The sequence below is a fragment of the Fundulus heteroclitus genome, chromosome 10 (genome assembly GCF_011125445.2).
Source record: "Fundulus heteroclitus isolate FHET01 chromosome 10, MU-UCD_Fhet_4.1, whole genome shotgun sequence".
In the NCBI taxonomy this organism is placed as follows: domain Eukaryota; kingdom Metazoa; phylum Chordata; class Actinopteri; order Cyprinodontiformes; family Fundulidae; genus Fundulus; species Fundulus heteroclitus.
This window is the reverse complement of record NC_046370.1, coordinates 28,976,792-28,996,538: the sequence shown is the minus strand read 5'-3', so window position 1 is coordinate 28,996,538 and position 19,747 is coordinate 28,976,792. Positions and strand designations below refer to the sequence as shown.

Here is a 19,747-nt window from a genome sequence, read left to right as displayed (position 1 = left end):
TTTTCTCAAAGTCGCTCCTTTCTCTTTCTTGATCTTCTGCCAAGCCGTTTCCCATCCACTATTCTTCAGCCTGCCATCCTCCCCCTTTCGTCCTCTCCTCTCTTTCCTTTCCCCCTTTCTTTGCTGTCAGCCCTCCTCCCTGCTGCCCCACATATAGACTCCATTCATTTCTCACCTCCAATTACGCCGTTAATGCTCTCCCTCTCTCTCTCTGGGTCCGACATCCAGAATTCAAAACAAAGAAAATCAGAGGAAAGCTGAGGAAGGGTCGCCTTTTGCTTCAACGACACACGAACTGGAGCGTTTTGGGAGAGGAGATTAGTGGAAGGCGAAAACAAAAAAACTTCTTCTTGTCAATCTGACTTATAATGCCATTAAAAACTGCACAAGTGGTGGCTTACGTTGAGAAAAGCTTCGATAATTGGCCTCAGCAGTGGGATTATGAGAGTGTGTGTGTGTGCAGTGCATGCACCTGTAAGCAATAGTTTATCCGCAGTTTATTTTTGAGCATGCAGGCGTGCTGATCTTTGGTTACGAATGAGGTTGAGATGCAAGAGTTTATGCGCATCCCTTAAGCTCTGTCTGCTGATCTCAGCTCCTGGTTCTGGCACCCCCCTGCACAAGTTTTGATTTAGCCTAAAGACAGAGCTGGACCCGGCTGATTACTGAGTCTTTTTGACAAAAAAAAAAAAAAAGATGCTCATGAAACACATTCACACACACACGTACTGTATATACAGGCAACAATGAGGCTGGGGCTGGAGGAAGATACACTTCTGCAAGAGATGAGAAAACCGATAGGAAAAATGGGAGTGTGTGGGAGCAGTTGGGGAGTGATGTCTAGATGATGAGCAGGAGTGAAAGCAGCAGATGTTGACTGCCCTCTGTCAGCCATGCAGACACACACACACACACACACACACACACACAGGCATGCATGCAGAGAGAGAGAGAGGATGGCTGAAACCTGACCATGAAGTTAAAGCATCTCTTCACCCTGACGTTTGAGTCCAGCAGCTTGGGGGATTTGCTCCAATGACCTTTTTGCCTACTTTAAAAATAGAAACTGTGTTTAGACGGAGCAGCAGAGTTAAGCCATCGACATAAATATTATTATTTTTATCTACAGGATTTTATGGGGGGGCCAGAAATAGAAATAAAATCAATAATCCAGTGAAGCTAAAAATACAGGACCGCAAAACTTTTGTGAAATATCACCACCTATTACATCTCATAGCTAGCGGATTATGCAGTTTAGCGGTCCATGTAGCATCAAGCTACCCAACCATGCCGCCCTTGCCCGGCGAGGCATTTTACCTATTTCAAAGGAGCTGACTCAGCATCCACCTTGTTTTTATTTAACCCATAAACAGCCTTTGACTTTTTCAGTCCGAAAGCCCTGAACAAGTTTAGCTAAACCAATAACTTTGAAGACACTAACAATTCAACACATATAGATCTCTATTGATTTTCTTCATGTTCAGCACTGTTGAAAAAGTATTTGCCCCCTTTGCAGATGTTTTCTTTTTTTTGTCACACATACATGGTTCAGATTATCAATCTAATTTCATTGTTGGACAGAGATAACCCGAGTAACTGCAAACACCTGTTTTTTTTTAAATGATCATTTCATTTACTGAAGATAAAACACTTTCCAAACTAATCTGGCCCTGTGTGGTAACAATCAATCTTTTTCATCTCTGCAGAGAGAGTTTGTTCCACTTTATTTTGCAGATTTGTTTTCATTTGCTCACACTGGAGGGTTTTCAGTCCTGAAGGTTGAAGGGCATGTTACAGCTTCTCAGTTACATTTAAGTCCACTTGAGCTTTTGGTTAGGATTTTCTCCTAAAGAGCAGAATTCATGTTTCCATCAAGTGGTCCAGGTGCTGAAGTAGTAATGCAGCCCCAGAATACAGAATAACCTCCTTGTTTGACTCTTGCTATGCTGTTCTTATTATGAAATGCATTGTTAGTTTTTTTTTTGGCCAGATGTACTGGCACACACCATCCAACAAGGTCTATATTGTTCTTGTCAGCCCACAGTATATTATCCCAAAGGTCTTGGGGATCTTGATATGATTAGGGTGAAGGTAAAAAAGTAATTTGTGTTTTTTTTTAACAATTTTCTGGTCAGTTTCCCCCATAATGTTGAATCATGAACCCTGACCTTAGCTGCAAGAGAGACCTACAATGCTTTAGATGGTGTTCTGGGTTCTTTTGTGTGCTCCTGGATGACCCGCCACTGCATTCGTGGAGTCATTTTGGCGGCCCATCCACTTCTGTAAAAGTTCAGAACTGTTCCACGTTTTCTCCGTTAGTGGATGATGGCTTTCACAGTACCTGGAGTCTCACAGCCTTGTCGATGGCTTTCTATCCCTTTCCTGATTGATAGATGTTCATGATGTTCTTACTTTTTTGGCCAACTTCACCTAAATAAATGAGAACTTGTCTGAAACAGTTTACGCCGTTTTAAATAATTTTTACAAACACAAACACATTCCGTGTTCAGCCACCCATTAACCCACCCCCCACTGTAAAACATAGTGGTGGTAGTGTCATCCTGCGGGGATACTTTTATGGACAACCCTAACACCATGTCCCTAAAGATTTGAGTCTGAGGCCTAGTCCATGTGTAGCAGGATATCTGGGAAAAATGAGACATTTTTATACGGGTATGCCTTTAAACCACGCATAAATGGTGTTATACATCCGTTAAAATAAATTATCCTAAAAACTTCAGCCAAAGTGGAGATTTATGAACCCTCCAGTTTTGAGCCAGCGTGTGTACATGAAAAGGCAGATATTAATGTCAGCGACGAATATTGCTGCGCTGCGTCACACATGTGCGGCCATTGTTTATACACTTGGCAATTCAGTGGAGTTAGAAACGATTCCCAATTGATATTGTCTTGTGTTTTATTCACTTTGTATTCTAATATGGTGTTTAAAAGAAGCTCAACTTCTTTATCAGCCCACTAGATCGAACCTCCCGGCACAATGATTCATTCCTAACAGGAAGTCGTGGTTGTCTTGAAGGATTCTGATCGGTTGACATAAGTTTTAGGTTTTGCGGTACACTCCCCCTTATGCGTCTGGCTTATTTAAAAAATAAACGCTTAGTGGTGTATTTCTGCAGGTTGGTGTAGGTGAAAACATTTTTTTAAAAACGCTGTGTAGGTGAGATACTCGTTTTTATAAATAAACCTGCTACTTGCGGACTAGGCCTAACACCACAGGTCACACACGCACACACATGTTGGTATGTACATCATTGTGTGGACCTTCCATTGACTTCTATTAATTTTCTATTGCTTTCTATGCTCTAACCCTGAACCCACCCTAAACTGAACTTTCCCACCTTAGCCCTAAACCTAAGCATTAGCCCAATTTGCATGGTGTGGACCTTGCAAAATGTCCTCACAATGGCAATTGTCCACACAACTTTGGTCTACTGTTAAGTATGGATAAACATTCATGCGCACACATACAGAAATATATTTCCCTATATTTTCCATTCATCATAGGCATACTTTGGATTGAGCTGTTGAAATTATCCTGATCAGTTTCTACAAACTTCTTGAAGGTTTTGTTAGTTTGCAAAAGCTGTTAATGAAAAAAAAATTTTGAGACCAAAATACAGTTTTCAGGCTGATGGTACAGAACTTTTACCTGACTCCGCCAGATAGATTTGCTCCGCATATCCATCTGGAAACCTTCCGTTGAAGTAACTTTGGGAAGGGGCGAAAATACTGGTTAGCTGATTGGCCTATGTTGGTGATAGACGGGCCAAATGAACCAATCAGATTCGTCGTCGCTCTGTTACGAGCGACGACGAAAACACAACCACAAGCCAAGCTACTCTTGCTGCTGCAGGTAAAGGTTCGTTAGCTCAGCAAAGAAATACTCTGTAATTCCGATAAAACTTGCTCGATAGCCACGCTAACGCTAGTTTCATCGGCTGAAGCCGCCATGTTGTTTAGACTGAACTGACGCACTTCTCGTTGCGTCACACCTCAACCCGCCTCAAAGCCAACGCTGATTGGACGTTCGTTTGGTGAACGGCTCCAAATTTTCTTTAACGGAGAGTAGCCAGACTTTACCTGACTCCGGCAGATAGATTTGCTCCGCATATCCATCTGGAAACCTTCCGTTGAAGTAATTTTGGGAAGGGGCGAAAATACTGGTTAGCTGATTGGCCTATGTTGGTGATTGACGGGCCAAATGAACCAATCAGATTCGTCGTCGCTCGTAACAGAGCGACGACGAAAACACAACCACAAGCCAAGCTACTCTTGCTGCTGCAGGTAAAGGCTCGTTAGTTCAGCAAATAATTACTCTGTAATTCCGATAAAACTTGCTCGATAGCCACGCTAACGCTAGTTTCATCGGCTGAAACCGCCATGTTCTTTAGACTGAACTGACGAGCTTCCCGTTGCGTCACACCTCAACCCGCCGCTGATTGGACGTTCGTTTGGTGAACGGCTCCAAATTTTCTTCAACGGAGAGTAGCCAGACTGATCTGCGAGTGAAACCTTGAAAGCTCGCGAGATCAGGATGGTCTCACGAGGCTAACAGAACTTGGTAGTTTTAACCAAACACAGGGTAAAAACATGGGACCTAGTTTGCTGGATTAACGGAGGAGCCTCATTATTTTTCACAGATCGCCATTTTGAATTATACAACAATCTTCTCAGACTTCACTGAACGTCTTCCACAGGAAGTAATAAAAGCTGTGGTAAAATGATGCTGCATAATAATGCTAATGTGTAAAAAAACTTTAGTTTAGCCTAGAGGAGGACTTTGTGCAAACAAGGTTGGAATGGAATCAAAAACAAATTTTGAAGAGAACTGACCAATTTCTCTCTTTCAGCAAACATAATAGTTTTTCCCTCCATTTTTTATCTTTTACATTAACCTTTTAAGTTGCTAACAGAAGCTAGTGCTAGCTATTTTCAAAATTCACACTGTGACTGTTAGGTTAATTGGTCTCTCTAAATTCTCCTTAGGTGTGAGTGTGTGCGTGAATGGTTGTTTGTCCTGTTTGTGTCTGTGTTGCCCTGCGACAGACTGGCGACCTGTCCAGGGTGAACCCCGCCTCTCGCCCAGTGAACGCTGGAGATTGACACCAGCACCCCTCACGACCCCACAAGGGATAAGCATGTTAGAAAATGGATGGATGGATTTAAACAATTAGTTTAATTTTGTAGTTTTGACCAAATTTCCACTGAGCAGAGGAGAATTTTGATTCATTTTATATCTTGAGTTTGAATTGTGCTATTCATATTAATTCATAAAAGCATCAATAAAAGCCTCATTATACACTACAAGGCTGTTGCTTTGCGTTTCTCTCATCTTCTCTGATCTTATCATTTGCAATGCAGAATTATATTTAAAATGTATGTTAATATTTGCCCAAATATTACTTGGTTTAGGAGGACCCTTTGCTAGCCTTAGCATGAAGGGTAATACAATATAAAATGTGTTATTCCACGCAGACACACCTGACGTCTTTCTGTTCTTGCAGCCCTGGTCTTTATTTTTGCACTGCGTTAAGCTTTAACCAAATTTTTTCATGGTGGTGGGGGCTTGACGTCCTTAAACAGTATGGATAAGCCCTGTTACGGCTGACCTGCGACTTAGTTAGCAAAATAACCCATATTTGCTTGCATTTATTGCAGTTGTTTTTAGATTGAATGTCGGCCAGCGGGTGGAACACTTATACAAAAGGCATCTGCTCCTTTATTTTTAGCTAAATTCTTTACCTTTTTCCTATATTTTGGTGAACGTCACTCATTAAGCTGTCGAAATAAAAAATAATCCGTGCGTAGAATGAAAAACAAACAAGGTTGGAAAGAAATCAAGAACAAATTTTTGGAGAGAACTGACTAATTACTCTCTTTCAGCGAACATCTTAGTTTTCCCCCTCCATTTTTCATCTTTCCCTTCTCCCTCTTCCTTCCTCCCTCCTTCCAGGCTTTTTTTTCCTCTGGGTATGATGGGAGATGCAGCTGGATATAACGCCCCCCCTACACTCACATTCATATACAGACGCACACACACACACTCTTCCTCTCCTCTCCTCTCCCTCCTCCCTTCCTGTCTATCTAACTCTGCTGAGAGGTAAACAGAAAGGGAGATGTCATTTAGTTCCCGAACTGTTGCAGCGCTCGGTGCAGCAGCTCACTCTCTCTTGATCTTGGTCATTCACGGGCACCAAAAGAGACAGAAACATCTTGAACTGGACTCGCACTCGGCAGCCTTTCCAGAAGAAGAGAAGGCAAAAACAAAAAGAGTGACGGGGATGAGAGGCGTGAAACGTCTTGCACGAGTTGGATTCCACAGGATGAGCGTACAGCTGTCATGGACAACACATGAGCAACTGCAGGAATGTCAGGAAGGATGCTGTTGAGTGAACTTTGTGGATATTTCTGAATAGATTTCATTCACTAAAACTGCGGGGAGGAATTTCATCAAGTTGACAGAACAGGTAAGCAAAAATCCCAGGTGTTTATTCTGGTGGTGCTCATTCAAAACAAACAAAATTATTACTTAAGACTGATAAAACGTAAAGAGAATTTCATACACTCTTTTCCTGCATTTCATGACTTACTTTAGGTTTTCTTAGTGACATACAAGCTAAATGGTTGTCATGTTTTTTTCCAGTACTTATTGAATGGATTGGTTTGAAGCACCCTCTGCCCTAATTTCTTGATTGACTCCATAGGCATGGATGATCAATAGGCACATCGTATGATTTTTGTCATCAAATATCTTTGTTTTTAAGTCATCTTTTATCCATTTACTGCTAAAAAAAAAAATCACAGCATTAAACATAAAACCAGTTTCTTGTCTTCTTTGGTGTCCTGTCCTGGTAGCTTAGACAAATGTTATGGTAGGTCTGGTTGCCTTGTAGTGTCAGTGGCAACTTTGCACTATTTGCACTAGAAAGGGTTGCACAGCTGGCTCTATTGAATTAACGCCAGGACCGGCCGTGTCTGATTCAGCCAGCAAATTGGGCAGGCGCAGAGAATTATAAAGAGGTAAAGATGACAGAGGAGGGAGAGTAAAAAAAAAATGGACTGGAGGTACCAAGCGTCAGTAATAACATTACGTCAGATTTTCTCCGTTTTGTCTTGTTTGTTAAAATGATCAACACTTTGGATGTTTTTTGCATTTAAATGCCACTTTCCTGTCAGTGACCTTTGTTTTATCATAACGCTCTTCCATTTGTCTTTAAAATGTCATCTTCCTGTTTAATGCCTGAAGGTGGGACATTGGAGAAAGGAGCGCTCCGAGAAGCATGGCGGCTACCAATCCTTCATCCTGCCACGCTTTTCTCCTCTTCTTCTTCTTCTTCTTTTCCTTCCTCGTCAGCCGGCCAGCACTCACCCAGGACACTTCCTTGTCCACAGCGACAGTAACGGAGAGCGACCCCCTTCCCACCCACACCAAACTGGGCAACCAGACAGCTCCAAGCTATGAGGACGTAACCCAGGAGACTCCTCCAGAGACGGGGCCCTCCACCCCCACCAGTGGTGGAGACGCCGACGACGAGGACGTCCCTCCGGCCGGAGGGACCCGGTGCCAGGGTTATTATGACGTGATGGGCCAGTGGGACCCGCCCTTCAACTGCAACGCAGGGGTCTTCCTTTACTGCTGCGGCACCTGCTTTTATCGCTTCTGCTGCCAGTTCCGTCAGCAGAGGCTGGACCAGACCATCTGCTCCAACTATGACACGCCCATCTGGGCCAACACCGGCAAGCCTGTGGCCACCATCACAGAGGGCCAGGGGGATTCGGACCGGGACCGTACACACCTCATTGTTTACATCATATGCGGCGTGGTTGCCGTCATGGTGTTGGTGGGCATCTTCACCAAACTGGCTCTGGAGAAGACCCGTGGGGGAAGTGGGGGAGGAGCGGGGATACCTCAGACTGACCTTAACACCAGGTGAGGATATGTGTGTGTCTGCCCCCTCTTTGTGCTTGGATGTTCTTGTGGGTGCATGTAGCCTACAGACCTGTTCCGAGTTTTGCATGTACATGCCATAGGGATGTACGTCATAGAAACTTTGGCCTTCGATGATGCATTTGTAGTATTCCTTTCCCAAGATAGAATGAGAACGCAACATCTAATTCCAGTGATGTCAAAAAACAAGAAATGGGTGTGAATATTTTAAGTTCTCCACAAGTTTCTCTAACCAATACATGGTCAAAATTATAAATACAAACTCAAATATATGTTCTGTTATATACATAAAAACCTAACATTTAGTTAAATCTCCTTAGGCAACGTGCCGCTCACCACACACTTTTCGAACCATAAAAAAGCTTCAGTCATATTTCTAGCTGTATACTTGACCACTCTTCCCGACAAAACCGGTACAGTTCATTTTTATCTGTTTCACTGAATTCATTGCATTATTGCGAGGGACCTGGTTTGTTAAGCACAGTTCATACATTTACATTGAGTTTTATTTTCATTTATTTTGTACGTTTTGATCTTTGTCTTGTTGAAACACCTAAATGTGTACAGGTTTTAATCTTCTGACCAAAACTGTCATCCTGTTGTAAATACTGTTGGAAAATAGAGAAAACGGAGAATAATTGCCTGCTTTTATGGCTCAAATTCTTACGTTGAACTTTGTTGCAATTTATAACTTTCAACTTTACATCTTTAAGCCCAATCTCTGTTTGTTCATGTGCATTTGCGATGGAGGCGTAACTAGAATGCGGATGAAAATTGAATATTGATCATAAAACATAGAAAGGCAGTGGAAAAGTTAAGTTAGATAGATTTTCATTAGCGTTAGTAATGGCACTCATTGATCACAAGCTGGCATTTTCAGATAAAAGGCGACGTATTGCTCTGCATTTTCTTTTTTATGAGTCTGTAAATGAGGTGCATATGAGGAACAAGAGTATTTTTAACATTACTTAAACCCTTTGCTTTTTGTTCCCCGTGGCTGCTTCTAACTGTGCCATTTTTCTTTATTTTAGTTGATTGTGCTTCAGTCTTTGTTTTTTTGGTTTTCTCTGTTTTTCATATACAGTCTTGTAGCACCCAGTGTTCGATGATTCGCCTGGGTTGAAAGCATGCTATTTGAAAAGAACACCAGAAATGTGCAAAAGAAAAATCAGCCAAACTATCTTTGACACAGTGAACAAATACACGTGAAAACATGCATAAACACATGTATCGCCCACCCCCGGGGCGGGGTTAAATATGAGGTTCAGAGGTCATATCGAGCAGTGCACATTATTGTCTGACATCTCCTGGCCTCAGTCCCAAACTATCAAATCCTCCTTAGCTGTCTGGTCTTATTGCCTCTTGATCTACTTATCTCCCCCAGCCTCCTAGTTTTGATCACCTGTCACTTTCTGTCTCCTTATTTTTAGTTTATTTGCTATAAATCTTCCAACACCACATTTATTGTCAAAACGCCTTCAAATACTTTAGTCCTTTATTGTGGTTATTTTTTATGTATATATGTTTTTATACAAAATCACATAAGTATTGTACTCCTAACAATCCTTTTCCAATAAATGGTACCCTAAGGGTTTAAGCCCCTGAAACGTGTGCTTTGGTCAAATGAGATGCTGTGATTGGTGGCTCCAGGAGGGTCTGGTGAACAACAAAAGATGTATGTATGGAAAAGCACCTCATGCCCACAGTTATTTGTGGTGGAGGATCTATGATGCTGTGGGCTTGTTTCTCTTCCAAAGATCCTCTCAGGACCCAGAGCTCTGGGTCCTCTCCTCAATCCTCAATCCTCAAAATTAACTCAAATTTTGTCTTTTGAGACAAAATTAACTCAAATTAAAGGTGGGGCTTTTCAAGATTGCTCAGTGTTTTACTAGGCGCTGCAATTTAAAATGTTATTTTAAGGCTTTTTATGGATCTGTGACAGGGTGCCAATAAATGTGTCCCCATACATATACTTGTCATCCGTGAGCTTTTATAAGGTTTAAGATCTGAGGCAGACGTTGTGGAATGAAGTCTGGTCTTCAGTCCCTCACCTGTCATGTCTCCCGATGCCTCGCCGTCGGTTTCCTCACCCACCTCTTGTCATTCAGCGTGGACACTCAGACACTCTTCCCCTGCAGGCATCTTCCAACGTGCAGCTCTTTTTCTGTTTCTCCTATTAACCTGAACAGCAACATACACTCACACACAAACACACCCACACAACGAGGATTAATACATCCTGCAGGGTGGCACCTCACTAAAATAGAAACAGTCTTGCTGCATAAATGGGCTGCCTCTGTGAGCCCATCTCAACAGATTACCTCCCCTCCTTGAGATTAAACACATTTGAGTGAGATTACAGCTCCTCCATTCCTGAACTGCTCTTCCTTTACGCTTGTTTGGTTATTAGCCCGCTGACATAAATCCCCCGGTCCAAGAACACAGAACAAGGAGCTTGTGTACCACACACACTTTCTTAGGCGACATGGGCTATGAGCCCACCTAAATCAAAGTTTGGTAATAAAGAGGCCAAACAGAAAGGGGATATTTTGGTACTCTTCCCAACACTCTATGCTCTGTCTTTCTTGATGCTTTCTTCATCCTGGGAATTTATTTCTCTCTTCCAACATCATGTCAGCGCAAGGTGATTAACACTGTGAAAGCCCAATAGTTTTCCTCTCATCCCAAACCCACATGTTGTAATTCATGTATGGCGCCAGTACCTGTTCCTGCCACACAAGCCCCAGCATGTTTGCATACTGCCCCCTCGGACAGCAATAAGGAGCAGAAAGGGCCGCCCTTGGCCACATGTGTCACGTCTAATGAAAGGCTCCAGCTGCAAAAGGCCCCCAGCTTTGGTGCAGGGAGGGTAAACAAACACCGGTGACCTTCATGATTTCACACAAACACCCCACATATTTTCTCGCAGTAATTCAGAGTTTAATCAAGGACAAGAATGATAGTTGTGGCATTTTGGTTATGTGAGTATGTTTCAGATTCCCGGCGAGAGAGGTCATGACAGAGATCCACCTCACACAACCGTGAGAAGACCAACAAACTCAGGCTGGTGGAAATGAATCAGCAGGGTAGCACTACACTCAGCAAAGGCAGTCATACTCCTTAAACACTTTCCCATTTTGTCACATTGCAACCACAAACCTCAATATATTTGTTTGAGATTGTATGGATTAGAGCAACACAAAACAGAGCCTGATTATGAAGTGGAAGGAAAATTATCAAAATACAAATAGAACTCTGAAGAGTGGCATAAGTACTCTACTGCAGTGGCAGGGCGCCACCATTTTTATAATCAATGTCAGAAGTAAATACACCCGGACGTCTAGCAAAATTGCTGCAAGTCGCTCCCAAATTGCAGTGGTGGGCACCGCCAATCAAAAAGTTAGCTTTGCAAACTCAAATTCTGGAAACAGAAATATTGGCTTCACTACAATTGAGCTGATGATAAATAAGGAAATTTGAGGAAGCTAATGCTAACAGCAAACCGATAGCGAGTTAGTCAATCAGTCTGTGTCAAGCATCTTCAGACAAAACGTGCTGCACACACGCAGACACAGTATATGACGAACATGTGCAGCCCTGCATGTTCGAGGGGATAACTGTCTTAGTTCAGCATATATTACTTCGAAATTTCAACTTTTACTTGGCAGTAGAAAACTTATGAGAAGAATATTCTATCTTTTAGCTCAAACAGATGCATTTAGAAAAAAATTTGCATCCGGAAGCCGCTCCTGTGTGGCCAGTTTTTGTGAGAGAAACAAGCAGCCAGTTCTATTACGCCTGCCTTGTAACCAGTATAAATGAGCAAGCTCAAAGTGGTTGATAATAAGCTGACCTGGCAACACTGCTGGAAGCCTGGAACACAGTGCTGACCGTTTCTGGAGGTCCCTTTTCCACTCTATCATTACTCTTTAACAAGCGTGAAATAAATCCAGACTTTTTGGGTTATTGTTGTGACTTAAATATTTTATATAATTAATGTGCACATTTTTTGAATTGAAAAGCTTAAATAAAAATTGGTTTAATCATTGCTGTTTAGAAACAAGTTTTTGCTATTTTATACATGCTAATTAAATATCCCTCGAGAATTGCCTAAAAGCCTTGCTCCAACTCCAATCTCCTTCCACCTAATGCAATGCCAGTAACAAACCCAGAAAGCTCTGTTACACCACTAATTAAAGGGTTAGGGTCACACAGCAGCGCACCATTTACAGAAAAAAATATGGCGTCTCTGTTTTTGAGCAATGGAAGCCAATTGCATTTCAACCTGGAGAGACTCACACAAACAAAAGAGGCAATTAGAGAGATTTATTGACAAAAATCAGATAAGTTCTTTGGCGGTCAGACCCCTGTAGAAGATGTGAAAGCTGCAAATGTTTATAAGCTTGAATGTTAATTTTAGGATTAGGATTAGTAAAGGCTTCCCCCGGGGTCTGGACACTGGTGGTGGAGGCCACAGGAGAGCAGGAGCCAGGTGAAACCTGCGAGCATGAAGGAGGAGATAGGGTGCAGAAGGGTTGAAGCTCAGCTGAAGAGCAGGAGAATCCATGGATGAAGAGCCTTATAAGCAAAGTCTTGTGGGATGATAGGATGAGGACTTGATGCAGATTGGCTTGGGCACGGGCACATGACGAGGCAATCAGTGGATGCAGGTGCCGCAAAGTCACCTCGATCAAAGGATCTTCAGGCATTAAATCTAAAAATTTAATTGACAATCTGTAAGTAATTTTGAAAAGTCCTTATTTCTTCAAAAATGCTCAAGATCCAACATTTACATTCAGCAACAAAATTAATTATTAGATATATTTGTATCTGTTGTTTATGTAACCTACAACCCTTTCCATTTGTTTAAATGCAACAGTAACTCTCCTGCTATATCGGAAACACCACTCACTTAAATGTTCTGTATGCTCTGCTCTGATTTAAAGCAGATAAAGATAGATAAACCCTAGTCAATACAGACTATACAACTGGGTTGTCCCCTGCATGCAACAAATGAGTTTACCCTTCGTGTCCTCCACACTCATTGATCAGAAAATCATGGGATGTAGTGCAGCAGTTTGTATTTCAAGGGCCTTTTTCTCACACTCTGTCGGGACTTTTAGGTACAAATTTCAAACTTTAAGGGGGACGTGATTTCCCTTTTCTACCAGGAACATCTGAGTTCCTCACTTAATCCACGGTGACTTCAGGCCAGTAGCTTTTCTGGCTGGAGATACACCATCACTGCCTAAAATAATAGTGTTTGGGAGGACGGGGAGAGTCTGCCTACTACTAAGAGGAGTTCGATGTAGAGAGCATACGGTGGAAAATAGGTCTGCTTTCTTTATGGAAAGACATGTCAGTATTGGCAGACAAGGTTCACTGATGGCTATCGCTTTTCTAAGAGGGGTGTATTCATTAGAAAATTTCCACCACATCAACAAGTGATTGCATAGCATCACATATACCAGGAGAAACAAAAAGGAAGCAGCAGTTTTAACTAGCAGGAAAAGTTGTCTAGTCAGTTGTAAGCGCTGCTTCATTTGCACATTCCTGTCTTCAGTGCTTCTTGCCAGAAGGTTGTGAGGAAAATCTTCCAATGATGTCCAGAAAAAATGGTCAGAACACACGCATTTACACATCTCCAAAACATGCCAGGACTACGGCTATGGAGCATTTACCATTCTTTACAAAAAAAAAAAAAAAAAAAAAAGAAAGAAATTCAGAAACTCTGGCACACCTGGTGTTCATGTTTTTGTTCCTTATTTTAAGAAGATATGCTGAGATTTAATAAGCTTTATTCCTAAATAGGAAGTTCAGATTTATTTTGAAGTGAGGTTCTGCTGAGAGGTCATGACCTGTAAAATATCCTACCTGCAGAAACGTCCAGTACTCTCTCAGCCTCTTTACTTTCATGGAGCAGCAGTTAGTTTTCCAGTGAATGGCTACTCAGATCTGGACCAAGACAAAGGGGAATTATTGTAATAATAATAATGAACTGTAATTGATATAGATTAATATAGATCAGTGTTTATTTTGAAATAGTTTTTTTGACCAAAAGGCAATTTTTATTGTGAGCAACAATTCTGCCATACCTAGTCATCTTGAGTTTAGTATAGTTTTAGTCACCCACAAGCCTGGAAAGCCAGATTGATAATGTGCAGCATTACTGCACATTTTCAATCTGGATCTGCTGCCATTGAATCCCTTAGGGGAAAGGAGGAACATTTAGCAGAGTTTTCCAAGCTGACTGGGCAAGGCGACATCTAGTGCCTGCCCACCAAAGGTTGGTTTTAGCCAATCACAGTATTAAATGAAAAGATAAGCAGCAGGTGCCATGAGAAACCACAACAAGTTATGCTGGTCAAGGCATTGACGCTCATGATAATCATGGATTTTGTCAAAACAGATGTGATGGCAGCAGCTACGCGTCCGTCCTCCTGTGCTGCCATGATTCTTTTGGTTTGGCTGGGGTCTTCAGCCTGTTCATTCCAGTAACTGTAAGTGTTACCAGCTAAAAGAGGACAAACCACTTTGTGCAGCGGCTTCTACACCTGGTAGGTGGAGTCGCAGGGTATGCTGGGAGTTGTAGTCAGAGTTGCGTTACATGCTGGGAGCCATAGTTCGAGTGGCCATGATAATATTATGCACTCAGGACCCTGTCAGGACTTCAAGCACCCAGGGCCTCCAAGGCTCCTGCTCCGCCTAGCGGGTCCTCGACATCAACCATCTGAGACTGCTACACTGAGGTAGGTCTCCAGAGACTCTGCTACACCGGGGTCTGCCTCCGGGACGCACGCCAGAGATCATGCCACACCAAGGTCTGCCACCGGGACATCCACCTCTTAATTCACCCTTTTTGGGTTGTTTTTTTGTTTGGATTTTTGGACTCTATTGTCTGGCTGAATATCGGGTTCTCCTGTAATACTCATCACAGGAGTCTAGTCTTTCTAGACAATGTCTGTCTCCACCTGCGTTTAGCTTTTCAACACTCCATTTTTTCTCTTCTGACAGCTGGAGCACTTCTCCAATGAATTTTTTTCTTCCCAGAAACAACTTTCACTTTAATTGGAACAATGCAGTCAATGATGTCTGAAACTTTAGTCTGAAAGTTATCTACTAGTTCATCTACTGAGTAACAGGACAGAGTGGACACAGTGCAGTGGTATTGTCCTTAAATATCCACTTTCTTATGATGTCCCTTTGGCTAACTGAGTCATTGAAAATGATAACAGAAAAGTGATCAGATGGGGGGATATCAATTACATTGACCTTGGCAATGTTTAGACCCTTAGTGAAGATCAAGTCTAAGATATATCCCTGTTTGTGTGTTGGTTGTTTAACATGTCATGTTAAACAATAAAGAAAAAGTTTGATGTGGACTTAGGTGGCCTGTAAACATTCAAGAACATAGTTCGTGCCAGGCTCTTTTACCTATAGAGCCTAATATTCAAGAGTCACATTTTCCCAGACACACCTTTTTACACTTTAGTGAATCACTAAACAAAGTTGGCACACCTCCACCTTTCCTTTGTCTGCTATTACAAAGAACAATAGAAGCCTCGTTAAATTCATGTAACCATGCTTCTGTTAAAAATATAAAAACATAAATCAAGATTATGGTCAGTAGTGAAATCATTAATTAGAAATAAATTTCCTGACACAGATCTAATGTTTAATAGAGACAGTTTATTTGACTTAGTGGTCTATTTTGTCTCTGTGGATGGTTGTTCCTGACAGATTATGGCGTTTAAGTATGATTGTCTATATCTGTTTTTTATCCTTTTAGCTTTGTTCATTCTGCAGCATTCTGTAAGGACTCAATACAAGTCTAGCTGATTCTAAACAATGGTTATGACTACCTGATAAATTGGAATTTACGTGAGTAAGGGGGTAATATTTAATTATTTAGCACCTTTTTACAGACACAAAGTCATGGGGGGGGGGGCACGATTGGTGGCGCTTCACAACATAAATTGCATTTAAGTTATACATAGTATTAAAACAGGCATTAAAAAGCATGAAATTAAGACGTAAAAGCCTCGTAGGACAAAAAAAAAAGTTTTTCGGCTGGTTTTAAAAAGCCCCCATTGACTCAGCAGAGAAAGTTGGCAGGGGCAAACACTTCCACAGTTTAGAAATCACCTCACACACAGGATTGAACCTTGGGGTACCCCACATGAGACGTTTGTCTGCTCTGATGAGAAGTTACCTACTGACACAAGAAGTCCCTGTTCTTTAGGCAGGATTTGAACCAATTGAGTGCTGTACCAGAGAGTCTGACCCATCTCTCCTGGTGTTTAAATAATATATCATGATCAAGAGTGTCAAATGCTGAGGTCCAACAGAACCAGCACTGTGGTTCTTCCACAGTCTGTATTTATATGGATGTCATTGAGTCGTTGACGAGGACGGTCTCAGTACTGTGGTGAGCATGGAAAGCTGACTGAAAAGCATCAAAGAGGTTGGTCATTATAAGCAAGCCATTTAACTGTTGAAACAGCTTTTTCAATAATGTTACTGATAAATGGCAGGTTGGAGATTGGCCTGTAATTAGTAATATCATCTTTATTGTCATTGGAACATACATTACAACGAAATTTGTTCTCTGCTTTTAACCCATCACCCTTGGGGAGCAGTGGGCTGCCATGTGCGGTGTCTGGGAAGTGGTCTGGGGTTAAAGGTCTTGCACAGGGACACAGAGTGCCCACGCTGGGGATCGAACCGGGTACTTGCATCCTTCTCTGAGTGCAAGCACGCTGCTCTAACCACTAGGCCAACACTCCCCATACACTGAGACGCAGCTCGGTAGGCAATTTGGGGTTAAGTGCCTTGCCCAGGGGCACATTGACATGTGGCAAGGGGAAGCTGGAATCGAACCCACTTCTGATTGCCAGACGATTACTCAACCCATCAAGCCACAGTCGCCCTGCCCACAGACTGCAGATGTGATTAGTCCAGACTGCTCTTTTTTTATCAGTGGTTTAACAACTGCTGTTTTTAAAGCCTGGGGGATACACCTGATGAGAGGGATGGATTTACTATTTGAATCGGGTCAGATGCAATGAGAGGCTGAACTTTATTTAAGGAAGGTTATAGGTAGGATATCAAGCCAGCAGGAGGAGGAGCTTAACTGATTTATAATTTCTTCTAAGCTTTTACAATTGAATAGTTGAAATGTAGGACTAACCTGACGGCACACCTGCTATGATCAAGGCCTCATTTTGCAATTTAAAAAAAAAAATTGCAAAATGCTTACTCAAACTTACTTTTCAGTAAGTTTGAGTAAGCATGGTTTGTTAGATTTTGTACTGACTGATTAGAGACATTAAACAAACCTCTGACTCAGCAGAATTTACTTGAGTGAAATGAATCTGCAGCATCATCTCTCCTTCTGGCACTGCTCAGGTACCCTAAGATCTTTTAGTAAAAGATTGGATTGGGTTTTAACACAAAAGCAGGGTAAAAAGGATGGATGTCTAAAGTTTAGGCTATGAAAGATTTGGGTGAAAAGAGTAATTCTTAGAGTAATTCTTAGTCAGTATGTGACTGTTTTCTCAGTCAGACAATATCTGTTATTAGAAAAATGACATTAGTGGAGAAGCTGCCTTCTTTATAGTACAGCTGATCATCAGTGAATTTTTTTTAATGTAAATACATAGCTAAGACGTCTAACTCACTGTTAGCCTTCAGCAGCTCTTTCTACAACAGGTAAGGGAAATACTTTTGATATTGATGCTTCTCTAACCCAACTAATTGTTCAGAACTACCCAAATTCTGTTCAACCAGCATTAATCTAGCATCTAGGTTAAAGAATAAACAAATTGTTATTGTTTTTTTTTCCATGCACGCATGCATGTGAATGATTTATAGTAAAATTATATTTTTTTCCAAGTCTTTTAATGTAGTGTTGGTAAAGTTGCTTTCCTTTTAGCTAAACTTTTACATTTTGATAAGCTGCGGGGCTGTGCAGTCACTGTCACCGCTTGTATGTGCGACCCTGTCCACATGTATGCATGCCTCTGTACTGACGTGTTTGAGCGTACCTAATGTATGTGCCTGCATCACCGTTTGGCACAACGTGTCCCGAAGTGAAAAGACAAATATGTCGACACATTTCTGGCTGCATCAGAAGTGACAACCCATCCAAATACCTCCAGCTGCTTCACCTTCATTGCCCCTCCTCTTACCTTCCAGGCTTTACAGGGGCCTCACAAACGTAAATGTGGGTGAGCATCCGCAGTGACTGGAGTGTGCTGGATGCTGTGTATGCTTGGGGTTTTTTGAGCAAACATTTCCTGCCAGTATTATGTTATATAAAAACAAATGTCTAAAGATAAATGTAAAAATGTCTAAAGGTTATACTGATAAAACATTTCCTGTGTGTTTTAGCAATGTGTTGTCATCGTAAAACTTTAAACTTTGGTGACAGGGAAGTTGGCTTGAACTGTTTTGAGCAATCAGTCACCAGCACTGCGACATGTGAGGTAAATTAAACATAATGCTATACAGAAATCTGTTGTATTTTCTTCTATTTCCATTTGTTTTAGTAAACTGCAAAAGGTTTTACTAAACAGAGAGTCATCATCGATAGCAGAAGGCTGCTCTCACTGTGGGGTGGCAGAAGTTAGGAAAACACTATATACAATGTCTTTAAGTGTAGAAGGACATCACCGATATGTTGTCTCTAAATCTGTTGTATCTGTAGGTCTACTTTACAGCTTTGTTCCATATTTTCCTTACAGGTTTTCTCTCATTGTAGATACAACATTTGCTACTGCAATATGAATCTGTAATTAATTAAAAAAGTAAAATCCTGGGAAAATGAGCGTTGGACCGAATCAGGGTGTGTGATCTAATCCGGTAATGGATTGTTACAGAACATTAGCAAAGACTCATCTCACTGAAGATATAATGTGAGGAGAAACCATGAAGAGAACAGTGTATCTTGAGATTCTATTGCATAATGTTATTCAGATTACTAAAAAGGAGTTGGTGATTTAATCTAAGGAGCACTCATGGATAGTCTAAGTATTCAATGTACATCATATCAGAATAAAATTTAATTCTTCCAGTTGAACCCTGGTCAAAAAAATAATTATCTGGATAACAGAGTCAAGCAGATGTGAAAGGTGGCATTCATCCTTCAAAAAAATTTGTTCTATGACGCAGATTGAGGGAAAAAAATTTGTATCTCATACAAACGGTTCCCCGCTAAACACATTTGGAACTGAATTTATAAACTTGAGTTAGCTCACTGCCAATTCCTTTAAATAAAAATAAAAATAAATAAAAGATAAAATAGTTATGCTTTGGGATTTTTGAAACTGCACACTCAGTCTCATAATACGCTATGCAGATGCTTTATCTGCACTGATGAAGATTCAGTCACATTGGCATGTCATCTGCTTAGATTGGTTGATGCTGCAGGGAAGCTGGACCTATTTTTTGATTAATGTGGCTAATATTTATCTGACCACTCATGGAATTTGTAGTAAGCATTTTACTTTCCAAGACTGTCAGGTTAGGGATGGGGAAAAAAGTAAGAGACAACTTGGTGGTTAAAAAAAAAAAGAAAAACCTTACTACTTCACCTCCCTGTGCACTGTAAGCTTTTCCACCCCTCAACCTTATATACACAATATACAACACATACAACTGGTATATACCTGACAGAGACTCTGGGAACCACCAGTCTGAGAGCAAAGTGCTCTGTTAGGAACATAAGAGGTAATTACATCTCTAAAATATAATGAAGCTTGATTATTAAGGGCTTTA

General features: G+C 41.4%; 1 protein-coding gene across 1 annotated transcript in view; it reads left to right on the top strand.

Moving 5' to 3' along the window:
- Positions 1-7,239: 7,239 nt before the first annotated feature.
- Positions 7,240-19,747, top strand: part of shisa8b (shisa family member 8b) — a 45,541-nt gene continuing 33,033 nt past the window's right edge. The window contains 2 exon segments of the mRNA XM_012869227.3: positions 7,240-7,282; positions 7,285-7,951. Of these exon segments, the coding sequence (XP_012724681.3) occupies positions 7,240-7,282; positions 7,285-7,951 (710 nt within the window).